Raw genomic sequence first — 23,723 nt, 5'->3', positions numbered from 1 at the left:
GAGCTCATATTGGCAACAAAGTATGAGGCTCAAGAACTCCAGAAAGATCAAGTTTATGCAGTGTTAAAATCAGAGTACCATAGGCAGTTTGAGTTCAGAACAAGGAGATACATTGTGACAGTAGACTTGACACAGAAAAACTACAGATGTCTGTGTTGCAAATTTGAAAAAGATGGTATAATATGCTGCCATATCATCAAGGGTGCTCACAAACCTAAATATATCTCAGCTAGATGACAGTTATTTCATTGAAAGATGAAGGGCTAAAGAGAGGAAACAGTTGACAAGGCAGAATACTGTACCAGAAATAGAGATTGAGAAGAGCAGGCCATTGAGGCACAACATATTGTCAAACAAGTTGAGCAATATTGCTTTAGATGGATCAAGAACAATGGAAACATTCAACTATGTTCTAGAAGAAGCCGAGCGAATGCAAAGAAAACTCAATGAACCAATAGATGAAGTCAGACTGCAACAATCACAATCTGTTCAACAAAGTGGTACTAATGTTTTGCAAGATGCTAATGATGCAGTCAGACTACCTCAAACAGAATCAGCTCAAGAAAGTGATACAATACTTTTGCAAGACCCTAATAATGCTCAGAAAAGAGGAAGGCCCAAGAAAGTGACCAGGCAAATAGGAATAGTTGAGGACATCAGAAGCAAAGCAAAAAGCAACTTTACCTGTACACACTATCGTGAAGGAGGGCATAACATCAAGACATGCCAAAAAAAGCATCTTCCTCCTGTGCCTAAAAAACAAAGAAAAGGAAATCAGGTAACACAGAGAAACATAGGCAAAAAGTAAATGTTAGCACTACAACAATAGATGTCACTTCTTCATATGTATATTCATCTAATGTTGTTGATATTATCATGCAGGAGATGTGGACAACACCAATAAATAGTAGCAGTGCAAGTGCAGCAAGCAAACCAAAGAAGGGGAAAGTCAAGAATTGAGAAAACCAAAAACAAGAGATGGAATGCTAATAGCTGCAATTACAGTGGCCAAATAATTTATTTAACTTATTAGTAATAGAGCAATTGTAAATTCAGTACTATTATATCTTTAGACCTACAATGAAATGTATCTATCTGAGGCTACTAGAAGAGACTATTGGGCCGCAACTTGATAAAACATGGATTGCACGTGCTCATAACTAAAATTGCAGTGCCCTAAACTTGCAATTTACATTACATCAAACTGCAATTACATAACTGAATATTTAAGTTGTTTGGTTTACATATGCAGTGGCCTACAGCTACTGCTACTGCTAAGAGAACTTGGTGCAGACATACATACCTGCCATATGCTTCATCCATGGTTTCAATTGGATTATCATTTTTCTTTTTTCTTGCAAGCTGCAAAAAATAACAACTTTTGAGTCATCCTTGTTATGAAAATTACCATCACGCTTCACAACTAAAATTATCGACACATAAATATTTCAATCACTCACACAAAGAGTTCACAAATCCTAGCAATATCAAGAAAGGCGACCCTCTGCTTGAGCAATGGCATGTTCTGCTCTAACTTGCTCAGGTGGCCTCCCACTCCTGATATCGGCAGAATTGGAGCTAGGTGGCCTTCCCATCTTCCTGTACAGACAAACATAAGACAAGGATGGTTGGATACTATCAATCTTCCCATCTTCCTACTATCAATCTTCTGCATTCGGTCTACTAGTTCTCTTGCAGACTTGGAAAAATTCTTAAACCCCTAAAGAAAACAACCAAATTAAATAAAAGCATGGTTGCATACATAATCAATATGCAAGAAATGGTTGCACAGAATATACAGAACAGGAAAGACAACTAAATGATGAAATCATTCTAGATCAAGAAAAACACATAACAATTGTTGATGAGGTCATCGAACCTCCTGTGAACTATGCAGTAACAAATACTCTGGTATATTCAGACCAAGCATAGAATTTGTTGAAAAACATAGATGGAACAACCCCCACATCTTGGCCTACCTCCACAAACCTTCATCTAACACAAACACAGATCACATAGGACAGAGCACAAAGGACAATTTCTTTCTATGGAAGGACAAGGATAAAAACTTGGTGTGGGCTGACACAAAACACAACAAACATAAGACAAGGTGTGTTAGCACAAATCACAAAGGACAATTTCTTTCTATGGAAGGACAAGGATAAAAACTTGGTGAGGGTTAGCACAATCACAAATAACAAAGAAATCACAAACACAACAAACATAAGACAAGGTGTGTTAGCACAAATCACAAAGGACAATTTCTTTCTATGGAAGGACAAGGATAAAAACTTGGTGAGGGTAAGCACAATCACAAATAACAAATAAATCACAAGAAACATATAACAAGGCGACTCATATTGTCATCATATGATCAATTCAACAACTATCAATGAGTTAAAAAGCAAGTGCTACACAGACTAAATTTAAAAAATGCAAAACTCACCTGTTGCCATGGTACTGAGGACAAAGGATCTCAATAAGATGCTGGTTGGACTTTAACTGACCGCGTACCCTCATGGTGCTTCTAGTATCCATGCACAAAAGTCATACTTCAACATCTTGGTCTGTAAGAACAAAATCAAACTCATAATAATATAACACAAGACCCAATTGAACTATCTATAAACAAGAAGACAAGAGGAACATGCACAACCCTCAAACTTCTCCTTGTCTTCCCTATAAAAGATTAGTAGTACACAACAAAAAACACTTATAGAGAAAACCATAAAGCTAGAATAATGGGTACAAAAGAGTTAACATCAGCAATCCAACAGAATATTATCATCTTGTTTACTTTAGCCTCTTCAATGTATATTAAAATTTACAACCACTTTAGCATCAAATGCTCTCACCAAACTAGCTACTTCTTTACAAAGTGGCATGCACTCATAGCAAGAACCTACACCCTATATTGACCTAAACGCAAGATCTAGAGACAAGCCTCAAATCATGCTCCCAGATTCAAATTGCCAGAGACCTGAGAAAGAAAAAAATAGAAACAAACAATCAGATTCAAAAACATGAAGTTATAATAAACAAAGTGACGTTGGAACTAATATTACCTCCTTCACTTTGCATGTACCATCATATGCACTATTGTATTCATTGAAAACCATGTCATTAACAAGTTTGACGCGAAGTTGACTAATATCATCTTTGGTGTACTTCTCCAACATATTCAGATGGACTTCAAAATGCTCTAGGTTCTTTATAGCATACACACCACTATCATTGATTATGCTGAAAAAAGAAAAACAAAAAGGGAAAAATAGGAAACAATGGGACTATAAGCACAAACAAAATCCACATGATCTATATAAATCAAAGGACTACATTTCAATCACATACTTATCAGATTGATGGGGTACAGTTCCAAAGAAGACATGGAATGCATGTAAGCCATAGTCGATATTAACAACTTGTTTCCAGACGGTGGCCAAGTTGTCTAGCTACAAATCAGGCAAAAAGAAAATGACTACACCATGCAAAATAATATTTGTTTCGATGAAGGATATAGTAAACTACTGTAGCACTAAAAATAATGGGAAAAACTGCCACTACAATACTAAAAATAGACAAACGGTGCATATACAAATACAAACTGATACTTACAAATTCATCTTTCACAGCTTTGTGGAAAGTTGAGTCTACTCCAAAGCACACTGTGCATGAATCCAAGATTATACACCATCTCAGGCTAAAATACAGTACAACAACATACCACCGATCATGGAAGAGTATTGGAAAATAGAGCTGACAAAATAACAAACATTGTGATTATTAGTAACATCACATAGTAGGACTAGAACACAACATTTATGCTAGTACTCTTTTTCAAATAATAGAGAAGATATGTTACGCACATAGTCGCTGGATGTTAAAGGCCTGGCACGATGAGCACCCTTAAAGCATCTCACAGCAGTCTCAAATAGCTCCTTCTCCTTCTCATCATCACGACCATGATTTCCAATAAGATAATCCTACAATAACAAATTGACCGATATTATTTTCATATAGTGCAAACATATAGTTTACAAAGAATACATCAACGACTACTAACCCCAACTTTAGAGAAGAAGTAATGCTTTCTAGAATCCCTAGGGTGTTTTCTAAGGAACAGCAGCTTGCAAAATGCGTTCACTACAAAATGGTTGACCTTTCTGCCAGGCCGAAGAGAAGATGAAAGTGCACTCAACAAGATAACAACGAACACATAATCCACCACTTTTAGACTGCAAACACAAAAACAAAACAATTCACAGTGAATTGGTACAAGTATTAACACATGGTGCTGCAGAAGGCTAAGAATGGGAAAATTGTGTAAATTTCAAACTTACTTCAAGTGTTCGCTACTTTCTCCCATCTTTAAAACAGCTTCATACACATCAGATTCAAGTTTGGACGCACTAATCTTGGATTGAGGGATGATAAAAGGGCTGATCTTGTACATGCTGGGCTTCGCAAGCCGTCTAGGACGATGAATAGCAACCTTTGAACTCGAAGACTGCCAAACAGCTTCACTGGACGACTCAGAGTTCAATACAAATCCATTGCTGCCAACAGACTTTGCAAACAAGCAAGGCCCACCAACCACAGACTTTTCACGATGGGATGGAAGACGTGATTGAATAGGTGTCTGCAAAACATACAACAAGGAACACATAAAATTGTTCAAAAAATGGAAAAACTAATAGTGTTAGAGCAAGGATCTAATAATTTCAATATATCCTAAAACTGCATCACAAAAAATCACACAAACACAATACGATACACTTACAAAGAAAAAAGAAGGGGGCATTTACTCCAAATATATATACAACACTAGTACTGGTTCGCAAGAGTATGAACATTACTACAACTACTTATACAAGCTATTACATGATCCAAAAGTAGCCCCAACTGCTACCATGTAGCATTGTACTAACTACTTCCCCTTCTACTACCATGTCTCCAAAAAAGATAAAGCAAAAGGAAGCAGGCACCATCACATTATCTCCCACCACAAACTTTCCAGAATGATAAGATTAGGTATGCCTATTTACAATTTTCATAGGATCTCCATAAGGACTGACTGCAACAAGAGGAACAGGTTGACTTGGATCTTCTTCGATCTCAGAATATTCAGTTAAAGGTAAAGACTCCATACGGATAACGTCCTAAAACAACAATAAATACAGAAATAAGACCAGAGAGATCAAAAGTTACATCACAATACAAAATCGATATAATGCAATAGGGAGGATTACATTTTCAACATTCCCATTTATCTTAGTCCCAGCATTTCCAGTGCCAATGGTCTCCTCATTGCTCACATTACCACCTCTAGGAGACGTCGGCTTATCAACAAAAACCCATTCTTTAGATGCAGACCTAGATTTCAAGTTCAAGTTGCTTTTGGTTTCAACCTTTGAAAAAATGAAACTAAATCAGGTGGGAAAACATTCCTTGTACATCAAAAACTACTTGGCATCTACAGAAACAAAACTACATACATTTCCAGGGACACCTCCATGGGACATATTAGCACCAACTTTCTAACCTGAAGTAGAAACTCTACTCAACTGCAGCAACAAAGAATAAATAAAATTTCATATACATAATATATAATGACTTAGCATGGGAAGAATAAACAAGATGGAAGAGGACATGTACCATAGACAACGCTCTATCAAGAGGACAAGATATATCACAAGTTGTACCAACTGGGCGCCTCAAGTTAGGATCTGCAACATAATTTCCTAAGTCATCTAGTTCTTCAAACATTCTGAATGAAGGTACACTAGGGCTACGAAAGAATGGAGTCATCGTCTTCAGACAAGGTTCCTTGACAGGTACTTTTCCAGCAAAAAAAATATAAGACAATAAAGAAGGCTGAAACTTAAATGAAATAAAAAAAGTCATATTGCACAATTCAAATACTACAATTGCAGAATTACAAAGGTGCAATTTACTGATAAAGAGAATGCAACATAAAAAATAGGGACTAACCATTAAGATCTTGAGCAGAAACTGCATTTTCATCCAAGTCAGCTCTAGAACCAGTTTGAGCATTCTCCGCTCCACAAGGACCAAGACCACTCAGAGAACCAATAGCATTCCTTAGACTCGGCGCTTCTCCTGTTTGTCCTACATAGAGACCATGCTCAAACATGAGCCCAATTCATATATCTTAGATTCCGTAAAGCATTTTTTTCATCAGCGGGACAAACCTGGGGCCCTCTCAACTGTACCAACCAAGGGGATAGCAGCGGCCGCATTAGTTGTCTCGCCTTCATGAACAGTAGGAACCAAGGGGGAAGCAGTATATGCACTAGTTGCTTCGCCTTCCTAAACAATAGAGAACAGAATGAAACAAGTCTATTCAGTAGGGTATTTCATTTACTACATCAATACCTAGTAGTGTATATTACTAACAGCAAAAATATACTGGAACCTATGCCTATCTGATCATGGAATAGCAGAACAGCTACAAAAGCATATAAAAACAAGAACCAAATAATGCAAAACTCACTTTTAGATGGAGCTTTTGATGTTTAGTTGCAATATTAGTAGTTAACACTTGGTCTTCCTCAATAACTACAGTATTATCCTTGTTACATCTATTTCCAGTTTGATCCGGCACAGTTGCCTAAAAAGACAAAAGTGACCCAACAATTTAGAAAATACACAACTGAAGACAAATAAAATGAGAAATAGGAACATTCACCTCAGCATTATGATCTTTTATGTGACTCAGAGGGGACTTGCCAAGACGTTGAGAGAGTTGAGTCCTAGACGCTACACTATTGGCGCTCGAATATTGTGATGCACATCTTTTCCTCTTCCTTTTACTTATAGCTGAACCTGAAAATAATCATAAGATTATGAACACACATACAAACAAATCAACTAAATGCAGAAATAAATGTTACACAACATTCCATGTACCTTCAGCTGATGAGTCTTTGGAAGGAATAATTTCAGTTAACTGAGAAGCACGATAATTCTCACCACCAGATCCATCGTATAATCCATCAGATTCAATTTTATCAGCCACAGAGCATTCTTCTTCATTTGTTTCAATAGGAGCAGCAATTGTAGGATGCACATCTTCAATAATGGTATTATTTGCAGCAGTAGCAGCACCATCCATTTCTTTCATAGCTGTTTTACTTGTATCACCAGCCATTCCCGCATCAAAGACATCATCTTGCACAACAAAATGTCCTAGAGAAGGCAGTGGGGCTTCATATTCAGCACGGACAGCATCATCATCACCATTATGATGTGCTGGAGAAGGAAGAGGAGCTTCATATTCAGCAGGGATACCATCAACAACTCCATCATCACCATCATTGTGTCTTGGAGGGGGCACTCTAGCAGCAAAACCCTCAGCCTCATCAGAAGCATCACCACCACGATTAATTACATGAGTCCTATACATGTACATAAACATCTTAGCAACAAGTGTGCCCGGGCTCCTAAAGCCTAGTCTTGTATGGTGGTTTTCAAAAATATTGCACATGTTATCCATGTCCTGTAATGCCAAGTTAATAGTAACATATGAATCATGTAAATTTCATTATACAAGAGTAATGAAATGATCAAATCAAAGGATTGCACAAAGACACATACATTTGTCCCGATGAAATCACAACGTCTATCCAAAGTTCTCCTAAAAAGAGCGCAAGCCTCTTCTGATAGATACTCTTCAGCATAGCATGTGTCATCGATGGATTTCACCTACATAAAATCAACTCAACCAGTGATCTCAAAAAAACCTTACAGCTAATACAACTCTAGATGTGCATTAGAAGTCAACAAAAACCCAATAATAGAATGTTAACAAGGCATGGGCAACCACACAAACTTCATAGAGAACTAGGGGCTATTAGATTACCATCCAACGCCCCAGGATTCATCATGCATGTATGATTTTTAGAATAAAATTTAGAGGAAGATATTTTCTATTTCAACACAGCTTTCTTTCAGTAGGGTGTTCAGACCATTTATTTGGCTAAGAGAAGTAAAGGAGTGCTTTTATTTGGATATGACAAGTAGATGTACAAAGTTTTGAGATATCACACAGTAGATAAATTACTTCTAAAACTTAATAAATACTGCACAAGACAAAACAAAACACTACTTGCAACTACTACAAAGATATAAAAAAAGGAAAAAGTTATAGAAATATTTGTTCTTCTATGACTACAGAACATTATCAATCCATCAAGATAATTGGCTAAAACATGCTTCTTCAATGTATTACCAAATTTCACTAAATAGATAGCCATTGGTTCTAAAAACTAAACAGGCAGCCTCTGAAATTAATCACAGTCAGACCAACAACATCGCTACATAAATCACAATCTTGAGCTATGAACTTAATACAAGAATGACACTTGCACAGATTTAACATGCTTATTGCACATGCTTATAACTAAAATTGCAATGGTCGTAACTTATAATTTATATTATTGGTGATTGCAATAAATGCCTTTGATCAAGTAAGCAACCTAAGATCAACACTCAAGATTTTTGGTAGATTTTTTTCATACTAGACAATACAACACCAATGTATATTGGGCAAGCAAAACCACAATAAATAGATGAAAAGTTGTGTTAGCAGAATCAGAAGAGAATTTTTTCTAAGAAAGCACAAGGTCAACATTTTGCTGACAGTAAGAATCAGAAGAGCCTTAGGGCACTAAGACTAAGAAACATTTATACAACTCCAGAAAGATCTAAACTCATGCAGCAAGGATACATGATACATCAATAAAGCTCATGGATACACAACATCACAACTACAAATATGAATTTTCAGGTTCACTACTCACCGGTCGCTTTCCATAAATGTCACCAGACACACGATCATATGAAGCAAAGGTCTTGATCATCGAGCCCTTCCAACAATGGATTCTTGGCAGATCTAGGGGCAGCTGATTACATACTCCAAAGTTGATATAATCAAGATAATAACCCTACATATGATTTCAAAGGCATCACTAAAACATGCTACATAACCAAAAAATGGACAACTGAATAAAGGAAAAAAAATACAAATATAGGCATACTTACAGCTAGAAAGTATCTGCAACCACCAATTGTACTCCGATGCTTCTTTCTGTAGTTTGTAATGGAAGAAAACATCCAATCATAGATGAACTTTGACCAATTCCATTCTTTCACCTTAGATACATCAATCAATGCACCTAGATACTGCGGGCTCGGATAAGTACTAGAATTAGCACAAAGAAATGTAGACAAGGCTACAACCATGAAGTATCGAAGCACGTCATCATCAGATAACGTGCCTCCTACCAACTTGTCCCCAAATGTCTTGATCGTGGGCAAAGAGGGCTCTTTGATTGCTGAAAGGAAGTTGCTCTTCGTAGACTTAGTATAATTCTCCTTAATATCTTCACCATCATTTGGAAGCCCTAAAAAGAGATGGACTAACAATGGATCCAATGGAATCACTTTCCCTCCAACTACTATGTCACTACAACTCACATCTACTTGATCTGCTATCCATTGCACAAAGCCTTTGGGTGCTGAGCAACCATCGTACTCTAGTAAAATTCCAAAGCCATGATGCCTGATAATTTTCTTTTTGCGCTCATCCAACTTTGCTATTATCTTTTCTCCAAAGTACTTGCTATTAAACCTACTTCCTGGTCTCTCTGATGTACCTGCAGCACCACTCAATTTCCCTTTACCTCTACCTCTAACTGTTCTGATACTCTGTAAAACAATACAACAAAAAAGAAAATCTGGTTAGGATACTAGAATCACTAAACATGGTGACAAATTTAGCAAAAAACTTGATTAGTTGGCTATGTTTTTTGAACAAAACCTATTCCCTGAAATATCATGCTCATCATGCATCCGCTCAATCGTAATGCTACTGAATTTACCTTTCCAGTCTGGACACCTGAACCCCTTGCTTTCCCTTTCTTCTCAACAAACTTAGCAAACTGAGAATACATAATAGAAACAAAAATATCAGGTACAGTTCAAATGCAAATAGCACTATACAAGAACAAAAGTGCATGATAAGATCAAGCATTCAAGAACAGAAAAGAAAAATAGGCAAGGACCAATGCCACCAGTATCACGCAATCATCTACAATATAATAATCATGCAGTATATACAGGAACAATAAACTAGCATGGACCCTAAACTACTACTACAGGAGTAATACAAAACTAAAACAGCCACAACACGATATATCAGATATTAACAGACAAAGGTTTCAGAACATACTCCACAAACGTCTTTTTGAACATGCTTCAAAGTTTTCACCATTTCACTAGTATCAATATTATTATCTTCAGGATTTGGATCCTAAAAAGGCAACAAGATATATCAAATATCACATTATTATAATACACAAGTGCACACACAAAAACAAAGTCAAAATGAACTTAGTACCTCGCCATCATTGAAAGGATCAGAGGTTTCCTCTTCTGAGTTGTTAGGAAGATCATCCTCACTCTCACCATTTGTAGACTCACCATAAGAAAGAAACTCATCATCATCCATGGCTACATAACAAAAAAATGGTTAATGATCTCATTGCTAGCTGCAGTAAAAAACCAATCGAATTGAAATTTAGCAAAGCTCTCTACAGATGAGGGGTCAGGGCCTAGCATGTCAAGTGCATAAGAAGCTAAAATTACTAGTACAAGGACTTGTATATAAAGAAGGAAATTACTAGAACAGGAGCATGATTTTGACCAGAACACCTAGATGCTTGACATGCTGCTTATGGACAGTATTGCTCACCCTATAGAATTTTCATATATTGTGCAAAGGAAATTTAGTCCTGAAATGCGGAATGCATAGCACTCTCATGGTTTCTTATTAATATGCAGATAGTACAATAGTATAGTACAACACATAATTCAGTTATCAAAATTACATAACAAAGGCACACAAAATCAGTTTTAGGACCACTGACATTCTATATGATTAGATCTAACAAAGAAATTAAAACTTTAAAAGATAGGTGCTCATTATTTTGTGTGTTTCATGATGGATTGTCCTATTTTGTAGTTTGCAAGAAATGCTTGAAAGAGCATTGTAGTGATTAAACTGATATTTACCTGACAATCTGATGAATATAAATTTTCTATTTCCAAACATAATGCCAAAAAATAGGTAAAACATTGATCTTCTAAGTATAAAGCATTCAACAGTCTAATCCAAAACTTTGCATGATAGCAGCTAGCTTTATACTTATCCATATGGTGCTGGTAGCTTTCAATGTATCACAATCAACTACTTATAACATTGATGAACCAGGTTGGATCTCAATGCCATACAGCTATGCTATTTCAGAAATGTCCTAATTACATAGCTGATTATATACACTTACACTCATTTCAGACTCCACACTACAATCTGAGACCATATCCGTAAACAAGTATCAAGAAGCTATATGGAATACCTCCATTCTTCTAATACCAAAGTTATGAAGTTGCCAACACTTGATTATCAAACACATACAAAAACATCATTCGATTAACAGGTCCAATGTGTTTCACTGATAGACGAAACGATTATTCATTTGGCGTTCAAAGCCAAAATACAAAGACATGCTCAACACAAAGTGATGTAACTGTGGAAACTAAACGGTAGTCATTCTTTTTTCGAATGCAGCACCAGACTGTGTAGTACTTGCCGAGCATAGTAAAATGATTGTGCCCAACAAAACAATGTAAAGTATGGTAACATTCATGCCATCTGTAGGCAAGTATGGAGCCACAACTGAAGACTGTGTTGTCCCATGCCATATTGCAATGCTCCTCCGGATCTGCTGGATCCCCTATACTTCACCTGGATCCAATCTTCTACCAGCAATGCAAGCCTCTTCACAATTGTCAGGCTCCTTCAGGGCGACTAAAAAAATGAAAAATCAAACAAATCCTAGCTCCCCCTCGATCCCAGCAGCAAATCGAACCAGACCACAGCATGGAGACCAAAGAGGCGTTATCCCAGCATGGAGGCAAGCTGCAGCTGCCCTGGCGCCTGTCCTACTACCCCTCGAGCAGGGGGACTTCCGAAAACCCGCAACAAAATCAAACAAGCGCAAAATGAAGGGGCTAAATAAGCGCAAATCACCCCTCCTCCACCTCGCCTGACATCATCCCCACCCCACCTTGCTTTCGCTCGGTCGCTCGTTGGCTGCCGCTGAAGCGACGACACAAGCCAAATCCTCGGCGAGACAACGCCCGTCCAGGTGAGGCGAAAGCAAGCAGACTCATCCTCCATGAAATCGAACCACAAATACATCAAAGATGCAATCAAATCGTAGATCTACTGAACCATAAATAGAGATGACCAAAAAAACAGAGCTCGAATCAGGGGAGAGAGCGTAGCGTAAGAAGGTACCTGCTGACCTCAAGCTATGGCGGAGCAGCGAGCCTCCGAATCGCCGAGGAGGGGAAGCCGACGAGACTCGACGGGGAGGACCACGGAGAGGGGCAGAACAATCGCCACCGCGACGAGCTTCAGAAAGCACAATACCTTTCCTATCTGTGAGCGGGGATCGAGGAATACGAATAGTGTCCGAATTGGGTTCTCGGTCCGTTGGGTAGTAGCCGATGCGGCCTCTAGTGCCCGGACCCGATGAGAAAGATCATACCCAACAAAGGAAACAGAGCGCACGAACGTCGCCTGAGAGAGAGCCCAGATTTCAGACGACTGTACAATAGGAAATGTGTTTTTATATACCTCCTATATAAACTATCATCGTAGTTTCAATTTTTCTCTTCAAACTCTGAAACCAGACATCTTACTCCCAACTCCATTTAATTTACCTTCTTATCTTGTTTTGAGAGAAGTTTTGTCCTTTTCTTGTTAAAAACTCTGGTAAATAATTGATAAGGTTTTTAAACCACAAAAAATGTCTCCAACTTTCTAAATTTTTGAAAAAAAATCATAAAGATACATTGGGATATTAATAATACAAATAAAATTTTAGAGCTCATGAAAATGTATATAAAGCTTGAGAATTTAGATTTAGCTCTAGAAAAGAAATCTAGATTTTTTTTCCAAAACATTCTAAAAGTGTATAAACATGTTTTAAAAACTTCGCATTGCAAAAATGAATACATTTATGTTATACATTCATGCTAGTTGTGTCTTATCTTTGTGTTGCGGAAAGTTTTTAAAATATGTTTATACATCAGGTGGAATGTTCTGGAAATTTTATAGATTTTTAGGATATTTTTTATTTTCTTAGAGATAAATCTAACTTCTGGAAGATTCTAAATGTATTTCATGAGCTCTAGATATTTTCTTTGGATTGGACATATCCAAATATATCTCTAGACCCTAGGATTTTTTTGGAATTTTTAAAGCTTAGAGACATTTTCGGCGGTTTAATAGCTTTATCAAGTATTTACCATATTTTTTAACTAGAAGAAGATAAAACTAGCTTTAAAATCTTTTTGAAACTAGGGTAGGGAGATAATATATTTAGGCCTCATTCGGTTATCTAGGATTGATTCCCAGTCGAACCCTTTCCTTCACTAATTTGTACTACAAAAGTACTCTAGGCTCGGAACGGCCCGTACCGGAACAACCGAACGGGGCCTTAACTGGTTTTAAGAGTTTAGGCTGTAATATATCTAATTTTAATGTTTGAGGAAAAAAATCAGGCTACAATAATGTTTTAAGGAGGTATAAAATGGACTTTTTTTTCAACTCCCAACTTCTCCATCTTGTGCCCAACACGTTTAGGTCATCAAGTTCCATAATGCCCTGATGTTCCATTTGTGGTCCAGATGCTGCGACGACTACACGCTAGTAACGCTACGGTTCGAAAAATACCACCACGCCAACTGCTTGGCCACAAGCCCGCAACGTGCGATTGCTGCTTCCTCTCAAGTATCGATCCAGCTGATCTGATAGTCCAACTGATAGGCAACTCTCAACCTCCGCTATTGAAGTATCGATCCATCGCACGCACCAAACAGACTTCGTAGTCACAGTTTATAAAGAAGCGCCTGTTGCAAGCAAGAAATCCACGCAGACAGCAGTGCTGCACCACGCGGCTGCGCGCTCGATCAGGCGTCAGGTCAGTGAGACGCTACCACCTACCGCCATGTCGCCGATGAGCAACCCCGCCAGCTTCGATCACAGCTACGAGCTCCCTCTGCGGCGAAACCTCCTGCTTCTGCTCGACCTCCTCGGCCTCATCCGCTTCATCGCCGGGGTGCTCCTGGACCGCCTCGGCGTCGCGCCGTACCAGGGCGAGGTGCATCAGCTAGGACAGCCTTGGGCGGAGAGCATGCCAGCGATGCCACTTTGGAACGCTTCCTGGAGGCGAGGTTGTGGGAGACCGGGACGCGGTCGCTCACGGCAACGCGGTACAGGCGGCGGCGGGTTGCGCAGCCGGCGGACGACAAGATGGCCGCAGAAGGCGACGCCGAGGGCGCGGCGGCCGTTTGCGCGATTTGCTTGGCGGGGCTGGAATCGGGAGGTTTCCAGACGGTCGTGGAGCTGTGCAGCTCGCACGCGTTCCACGCCGCGTGCATCGATGCTTGGGTCGGCAGTGGCGACGATGCGGCAACCTGCCCGCTGTGCTGCGCGCCCATGTGGGACGACGACGGGCAGAGTTTGTCCCGCGCTCGCCCCGGTGACTGAGGTCTCTGTCTCTGTCCCTTAATTTCACCGTGATATGATAGATAGATATAAGGGGAATTCGTTGTGTGTCATTAAAAAAAAGATCGTAATGTCTTGTATATTTCTGAAAAAGTTCAGCGGTTTTCAGCGCCACTGCTTCAACTTTTTTGTGCCTTCCATGCCACTACCGTCAGTTTAGGCTCTAACGCCGTCAAACTGCAGGTGTCAAAAATCGAAAATACTCTTAAGTCTACATATATCATTATTTTTTTAGCATCTTAACGACTTCAATGAAAAAAATCAAAACTAGAAAGTTGTAGATCTCGTCGAAATCTATAATTTTTATATAAAAATTATTTTCATTTAATTCCGTAAAAAAAATATGATTTTTCTAAGATATATTAATCATATCAAATCATATTTTTTTGTGAAATTAAATGAAGATAATTTTTATATGAAAATTATAGATCTCGACGAGATCTACAACTTTATAGTTTTGAGTTTTTTTTCATTTGAAGTCGTTAAGATGCTCAAAAAAATTAATGACATATTTAAACTTAAGGGTATTTTCGTCTTTTCACACCTACAATTTGACGGTGTTAGAGCCTAAACTGACGGCAGTGGTATGAAGGACACAAAAAAATTAAAGCAGTGGCGCTGAAGACCACTGAACTTTTTCAGAGATACACAGGACATTACGATCTTTTTTAATGGCACATAAAAAATTCCCCCTAGGTATAAATATACACGATCTTCTATATATATACTGGAAAGATGCAGTGTGCATGCATGTATTCGTGCCGATCGATCGTTTCCCTAGCACTACTAGAGCTGTGGCAGTGTTGGTGCAACTAAATCGGGGTGTGTTTGGTAGTGATCGGATTCTCGTAGAAACGTTTCGTGTTCAGATTCTCTTAACAGACGTTTTAGGTGATGAATCACAACAACTTTGTAAAACCATTTGTCTGTTAAACTGGATTCTAATTCAACAAAAAATATTTTTAAGTAAAAATCATATAAATGAAAATATGCTTCAAAATTTTTTGAAACTTTTTATAGGTGAAGAACAATTTAAATACAACTCATTTAAAGTTATTCCACTTAAAAAGGGTCAAAAAGGGTATCTGGAGCTATAAACTGAATCGAGTGAAACCAGGGCTGAGCCATTTCACGTGTCTAGTGTCAAAAGGAGAATCGTTTCTCCCGGATTCTGGAACGAAATTCGTTTGGCAATGATTCTTGCGTTCCAGATAAGAATCGGAACTGTTTCACCTTACCAAACGACCCCTCAGATCCATGCTATTTTCGAAATCGTGTAAAACTCTGATAAAATCTCATTGAGACTGGCCTACTACATTTTGCTTCTTGCAAGCCCCAGAATCGCACTGGTTGAAGCCAATCTGTATCCGATATGGTTTAATATACCGCTTATTCTACTGTTGTCCATCCTAGCTCCCACGGGATGGGATTTCATTGGTCTCTTCCAATCCTAGCAACCTTGGTGGTTGTTTTATGCTAAACACCAAACAATACGTGCAACTGCCAGTGTACCATGGTATGACTCGGCTCCCGCACTGTTCTCATGTGAGGCGACTTGAGCGGCGCGACTAACCGATTGCCAGGCTCCTTCCTCCTGGTCCTATGCCGTCGCCTCGATCGGAGTAGGATACCAGGGGCGTGTTTGGATGGCTACACGTAGCCAGCCTGCACAAGTGGATCCGGATAAACTTAACTTATCAGTCGGGTTATTAGCTAGAATCTACAGTATTTTTTTTCATAATAAAATAGCTTTAGTCAGTTTATCAGCCGGCTATAATACCAGCCGAATATACTCATATTTGTATGGATGGTTCCACTGTTGTTGCTTGCATCTACACATGCATTTGCATCCCCAGAGCCCAGATCCTGCCTCCGCTCATGCGCTCAATTTGAGCTTCACTAGCGAGCCAAGCTCGATGGATGCCAGCTCATCTCTAGTTAATTACTCCAGTTTATACTAGTACTCCTATTAGCCAGACATGGTAAGTATGGTGTCAAAACTCAAAACGTGCACCATTATTAGTATCTTTCATTTGAATTGGTCAGCGAACCATATATTAATTGAATTGAAGGAGGACCACTGGCTTGGGCATACCATATACTACTATATCGACGTACGTACACGGTTAGCCGGTTATCCATCGTCAACAACGCCGGTGCACCGGCACACTCGACCTGCTCGCTGCGACGGCTACCAGATTCCGAAAGAGACCGGTAACCAGACAAAATCTTTGCGTTTTGTGCCTGCAACAAAAGGACGTGTTTTTTGGAATAAAAAAAGGACGTGTTGTGCGTCATATACACTAATGCATATCAGAAACCGTGGAGTACGACCCCGGATACTCACGACAGATCACTTGGGCTGCACCTCCAGGAGTGGCCCGACGCACAAGACGAAGTCTTGTGGGGTACGGCTCTGCTCGGCGCCTCCTGCAAGACAACGGGAAGATATTCTGAAGATACTACGAGATCTGTTAGAATATGTATGATCCCAAGATTCATGTAATCAGTTATTACTTTCCGGTTATCTCTCAGATCTAACCGACTTGTAACCCTGCTCCCCGGACTATATAAGGCGGGTAGGGACCCCTTCAAACTCGCGCAATATCATACGATAGCTAATACAAACCTAACAGACCACAGGAGTAGGGTATTACGTCATAGTGACGGACCTGAACCTGTCTAACTCGTGTGTCTCTGTTGCCTTCTTGTTCTTGATCACACTGTTTATCTGCCTGATCAATCTACCTTCGTGGGATATCCCCTCGGAGGACTGCCGACGATATTCTGTCGACAGAAACTGACATACAAATTGCATGACATTCATGGTAGTTCGGTGATTTATTTGTTGGTTAAAGTTCATTACTCAACCTTCAACTTGATGGTCGATTTTGAACCTGAAAACGGATCGGAATACGGACGGATATCACCGATATTACATTTGTTTTCATATTTCTGTCCGGATTCGGATTCGAATACAGGATAGTGTCAACTACGTCGGATAGGATACGATTGGATATCGACATTATAAATATGCGATTTGAGTATTCGGATACGGATACGGTATCGGATGTTGGATATCCGGACTCGGATACGGACAGATCTCAACCCCTCTAAACAGGATTCGGTTTCGAATACGGTCGGAAAATATCCGTACCGTTTTCATCCCTACCCTAAACCATAGGCAGACCCAGGGCCCGGCGACCCTGGGCCCTTGCCCGGGCTCCTCTCTTGGTAATCCCTTGGAAGCCCAGTAGATGGCCCATTAGCTGAGCATGGATTGATTAGGCTGGGAACAGTGTACTAGGAGATCACAGCTTGCTCGCCGGGCTGCTCCGTCTGCCTGGGTCCGCTACTGCCCTGAATTACTGAAATCGGGTCACGGGTATCCTTCAACTGTAGAACAAGACAAATTTAGTCCTTTAGCTTGTTTCAAAGATGATTTTCTATTTTCTAAAAAACAATAATAAAAACCTAATATAATCTCTATAGATATAAATAATTTATTTGAAATCAAAATAAATATGAAACTAATAACTTTTTCCTAAAATGCTAACTTTGTTTTCATATCTTTTATATAGTATTGGTTGATCTGCAGGAAAATAATAATGAGAATGACATCGAGCAATAAAACAATAGAATAGAAATAAAGAAGTTCCAAATAACTTTAAATAAATCACCAGTAGATAGATAACAATTTAAAAATATACTAGTTTCATATTTTCTTAATTAAATAAATTAGTTATATTTTTTAGAGATTAAACTATATTCTTATTATTTTTTAGAAAATAGAAATCACTTTTGAAACCAGTTAGGAGAACCAAAAAGGTTTTGACAATAGAAGAACGTCCGATCACCCGTTTCATAGTTCAAGCTTGAAATTAAAATGCCATATATGTGAGTTGAAGGTTGAGAAAAGGATTTTTATCCTTATTTTTGGATGCTATATAAGCAGCTTTGGACGTGGGGTGATACATGCCCTCTCTTAGTTGTTGCTGTCTCCCCGCCTGCGTCGCGTAGCTGCCGTCGCCGCTGGCCCATTGCCTATGCCGCTGCCTCTGGTAAACGCCACACGTCGATGAGTCTCCATTCTCGCAAGCAGCAAGGAGATGTTGCGGTGAAAGCACATGCTGCAAGCATATGTTTCAAGTATTTCAGATGTTTCAGAGGAATGTTGCAGGTGTTTAATATGTATGTTGCAAAAGTAGATCCGGATGTTGCATGCGTTGCAATGGCTATACACGTATGTTGCAAACCTTTGTTCCAAATGTTTTATCTGTTTTTCAGACATATGCTGCAAGTGTTTTATCTGGATGTTGCATATGTTCATACATATGTTGCAAGTGTTTTATCTAGATATTGCATACATTTGCAAATGGCTTTCAAGTGTTTTGCAAATGTTTCGTACGTATTTGCAAGTGTTTCAGCTGTTTTCGAACCGTATATTGCAAGTATTTCATCTGGATGTTGTAAAAGTGGATTTGGTGTTGTACACGTTGCAATGGTTGAAATGCTTATATTTAATCTAAACTATAAATAACATAAGTTATATAAAATGCATCAAGCATGTGTGCAGTTTTAGATCTAAGATTTCTAAAGCTACAAATACCCTATTTTAAAGAAATTTAGATATTTTCTGGAGCTATAACTCCACTAAACAGGGCCTTGCCATAACGGACGATGCATAAGCATGTCATGGCTATATGGGCAGTAGAGGTACCGACCTGGCAACCTGAATAAAACATATCACACATTCAACGTACGGCAGGCCGGAAACCAGAACACGCCGAACCCATGGCCGTGAATGTGACTGATGGCATATGCCCGGACGAGTCCCGTCAGGAAAAGCCGAACTGGTAGGCGTCCCTGCCGTGCGATGCACCGTTTCTTCTTCCTCCAAACACTCATGTGCGGTGACGACGACTTTCGCCATTGCGCTCGCGCTTTGCATGAGCCGATACACCGGCCCCGTACGACACCACGCCGGCCCTCCGCAAACCGCTCGATCGCGCGCGCGCACGCATCATGCCATCCGGTTCCGGCCACGACTTGTATCTAGAACTGACAGGCACGCAGCACCCGCCCCCGCGGTCTTTTCGGTTGTTGCCTCGTCCCTATATATCCACACGGACGGACCCCGCGCCTCTGCGTGCCCTCCGAAACCGAAACCCGAGCCAAAACTAAAACAGACGCATGCACGCCGCGCCGGTCATGACCTTCCCGCTGGTCTGCTACTGCAACGCGGTGCCGCGCCCCGTGGCAGCGCTGTTCAAGCTCCTCCACGCCGTGGCGCTGGCGTTCGTGCTGGTGCTCTGCTTCCTCGGCCTCTACGAGTTCCCCTACGACCCCGAGGACCACGCGCCGGTCATCAACGGCCCGCCCCGCCTCCCACGCGGGGACGCCCCGAGGCCGGAGGCGGTGAAGCAGCGGCTCCCGCTCGTCAAGTTCCTGGAGCTGGTGGCTTCATCGTCGTCGTCGGGGGCGGCGGAGCCGACTTGCCGGGTGTGCCTGGAGAGGCTGGAGTCGACGGACGAGGTGCGGCGTCTGGGCAACTGCACCCACGCGTTCCACACGCGCTGCATCGACCGCTGGATCGACCTGGGCGAGGTGACGTGCCCGCTGTGCCGCTCCCACCTGCTGCCGCGTCGGCGCGCCGGCCTACTTGGCATGGGCATGTCATGGCTCGGCTAGTCGTCGTCCGTCGTCCCTGATTCCCTTGCCACGTAGTACGTGCCTGTGCTTGGCTTTCAGACGGCGCGCGCGGCCGGTACGCGTACAGATGCCACTGGTGCCGGATAGGGGCGGACCAACCGCGCGTGAACTGATTGCGATTAGGACGACGATCGACTAACCACCACCCTGATGTCAATGGAAATGGATAGGGCCCAAGCCAAATTAAACTGGAGGTTGGCATAAAGCGTACTTGAGGCGATATGTTGTCTGCCTGCGTTGGACGGGCAACGCTCTTATGTATTATATATCAGAAGAAAATCAAGTTACACAATGTTTTGGCTTCTGGGCGCAACCGTGCAAATGATGTCCGCGCCGTCCAGCTAAATTTGGTGCCTGCTCTGGAGTGTGGAGCGTTCAGCTCCAAAAATATTTTTAAAACTCACTCTCTAAATTATTATATGAAAAAATTCATTCAAATAAAATCACTTTCTATGTTTTTTTTCACTCTTCAACAAGCTTTTCTATATATGTCATGTGCGCACTGCAGCGAGTCATTCACGTTCTTCAATCTTTGGCTAGTGAGATGCAAAAATAGATGTTATGTATATTTAGATATCCAGTTAAATAAGTTGTGTGGGTGGGGGTGGGGGGGGGTTATCTTTTATCAAAAAATTTATTCCTAAGAACATCTTCAGCACTACTACCTAAAGTAGGCTTCCTACTTTTTTTTTTGTTTGGGTAGCCATCTATTTTGATACTACTTATTTTTTATTGTTTCCTCCAGCAACCCTGCCTAAAACAAGCCTCTCAAAATCATCTTGGTAGAGAATGACATATGTGACTCATATGTCATCCTCTTCCTTCTCTCATCGCTATTGAAAAACTCTACCGTCTCGCTGTGGGCTCGCCATAGCCTTCGGGGAAGGGCAGGCGAGGGTGGGAGGAAGCCGGCAAGGGTGCTCCTTGCGGGCTCACCATGGCCTCTAGCCAGGGGCGAAGGTAAGTAATGTCTAGGGGTGCCAATGCACCACCCAAAAAATGCAAAACAGTGAATTTGAATAAAATTTCACCATATATGCACCCCTTATTAGATTTGTTTATGCACCCATAAGGCAAGTGCACCACCCTCTAATTTGCTCTAGCTTCGTCACTGCCTCTAGCGGGAGGTTGCGGCGGCGGGGAGGAGGCGCGACCGGCAGGCGGTGGCCAAAAAACCAAACTATTTATAAAATAATAATTTATATATTGTAATTAGAAAAAAAATATATTTGTGTAATCAAATTTTATGACGATATTCTCAATGTTGAACAAAAGTATATCTACGTGACTTACATTTAGAGTAGTAAGAGAGAATATTAGGCCTAATTTGGAAAGGGGAGGCAAATCCAAGGATGAAAAGTCCTATGAAGAATTAATGGCTTATTCAAATAATATATCCTCATGGATTGCTCACCGTGGAAAAATGGATGTTAGCTGACCGTGTCATAATATTAGTGGGTTTCCCTTCATCGAGCTATATCTATATCTATAAAACGGCTAGCAGCCACATAGAGTTAATGCTCCCATACATTTTTTTACACACAGGTATTAACCTATATATGGTGTCGTCGTCGTCTTGAGAGATACTAATGAGAGGAATCAAGATCTACTGGTGGCCCAGAACAAAAATCGCCCGCAACCACATCTTATACATGCAGATCGATGTAACCCTACCATTGATGCATCAGGCCTTAATGTTGGGAGCCTGATTGATCTAACAATGCAATTAAGGGCGGCTATGTACGTTCCCGTCTTTTGGTTATAGGTCACATTCTCTGCATCTCATGGCGGCCGGTACGTATACGTATCATCACATCTGAAAATTGTGCAGCTAGCGTGCACGGAATAGCAGTCAGACTTTGGAATAAGCTCGTAAATGGATCGGTGTCCGTGGACTAGCGAGTACAGTACTTTGGAGCGGCAAAATTCAGACTTCAGTGCATCAGCGCACAAGCTTTTCAAGCCGGAATGCAGCGAGCATTTCACTGCGTGTGCGCGCAGTGGCGGGACATGTGCCGACAGCACTCAACCCGTCGCGCGCTGAACAGCTTCTATTTTGCATGACAGTGCACCTGACCTGACTATTGATTGCAGGCAAAGGCATGCAAATCGATGATGATCAGTACGTGCATGTATGGCACAATAGTTCACCACATATAAACCAATATTAGTATATACCGATATTATATATGGTATTGGTATGACGAGTGATCCTAATAATAATACAGTAACACCTCATTGTCGCATTGAAGCACTTGCCTTTCAAGCAACGCCTGCCCATAATTGCATTAAGTCGGTAACTGTTGAATTCATTAAGTAATCTGGCCTTCACCATACTGTCAGGTGAATTCATTAAGTACTATGTTTCTTTCTAACAGGACTACAGGAGATGTGATCTAGTAGTTATATGAGGACTCATGATCGCTGTTGCCTCTTGTCTTTCAGGAAAAAAAAAAAGTAACTGTTGCTTTTACCCTTCAATTCAACTGATCAATCAGCCAAACGGACGATGCAAAGATTTGCAATATATTCAGACTATATAGAGTCCAAGTCTGCGGTTAATTTGACATTCAAGCTAAGGGCAGCTTTTTCGTGGGTTTTAAACAAGATGCAGATTCAACCAGAATTGAAATAAAACACAACCACGCCCTTCAGTTCAGGTTGCTTCATCAAACCTGCCATTGTATTCCTAGATAGATATATAGATTGATAGTCCTACTTGACGCTCCGAGATCAACAGTTGGCCGATTGAGATGAAGGCAGCACTATGTACATAGAGTACGATCCATTTAATATGCCTTGAACTGAAGTGTTGATTCTAATCCAAGAATCAAGGACAAGGAAAAGGCTAGTTAGCACAGTTCTGAACTAATAAACCGAAGCTAGGGGGCCATCATATGTTTGTCAGAGAGAACAGTGCATATGCATACCATCAGCTAGGGCCGGCATGCAACTCATGGTACTGACTATATCACCATATAAGTTTCATGGTTTGCCATACTAAACGTACGGCATCTTTATTAATCAGTAGTTGCTTCGAATTTCATCGATCGAGAACAACTCAAAGGGCTCAACCGAGCATGAAGTGGCTGTTCTCCCCTCCTTCAGTGTTACTTCTTGGCATGGCTGCTGCCTCAGAAGCAACGAACCTGTAGCATGCACAGATCATATATAGGAGTTCAAATATTGCTTAATCCGGTGCTTTCATATTCAATCATGGTGGTTCTGGTTTTATAATAACCTAGCCTTACCCGATTTGCAGAGTGGGTTCACAGTCCACAGCAGCAGCTGGTGGTTCAGCATTTGGCGTGGAAAGTGCGCCGCTGTCGCTGGTTATGGCCACGTCAGTAGC

At 40.6% G+C, this 23,723-nt stretch overlaps 1 protein-coding gene, 1 long non-coding RNA gene and 1 pseudogene across 2 annotated transcripts; 2 read left to right on the top strand and 1 right to left on the bottom strand.

Moving 5' to 3' along the window:
* Positions 1-5,064: 5,064 nt before the first annotated feature.
* LOC136492890 (uncharacterized) lies at positions 5,065-5,538 on the bottom strand. The gene is made up of 3 exons (XR_010768226.1): positions 5,496-5,538; positions 5,250-5,408; positions 5,065-5,159 (listed from the first exon to the last, which is right to left on the bottom strand). It is a non-coding gene; the product is annotated as an uncharacterized lncRNA (long non-coding RNA).
* An 8,397-nt stretch (positions 5,539-13,935) lies between these two features.
* Positions 13,936-14,663, top strand: LOC136493522 (E3 ubiquitin-protein ligase Os04g0590900-like; annotated as a pseudogene).
* A 5,149-nt stretch (positions 14,664-19,812) lies between these two features.
* LOC136494318 (brassinosteroid-responsive RING protein 1-like) lies at positions 19,813-20,735 on the top strand. The gene has a single exon (XM_066490484.1). It carries the CDS (start codon positions 19,853-19,855, stop codon positions 20,348-20,350), a length of 498 nt encoding a protein of 165 aa, XP_066346581.1. The 5' UTR covers positions 19,813-19,852; the 3' UTR covers positions 20,351-20,735.
* The last annotated feature ends 2,988 nt before the right edge of the window (positions 20,736-23,723 follow it).

The sequence above is a fragment of the Miscanthus floridulus genome, chromosome 11 (genome assembly GCF_019320115.1).
Source record: "Miscanthus floridulus cultivar M001 chromosome 11, ASM1932011v1, whole genome shotgun sequence".
In the NCBI taxonomy this organism is placed as follows: domain Eukaryota; kingdom Viridiplantae; phylum Streptophyta; class Magnoliopsida; order Poales; family Poaceae; genus Miscanthus; species Miscanthus floridulus.
Note: the sequence above shows the minus strand (reverse complement) of the source record. Positions and strands in the feature narration are given on the sequence as shown.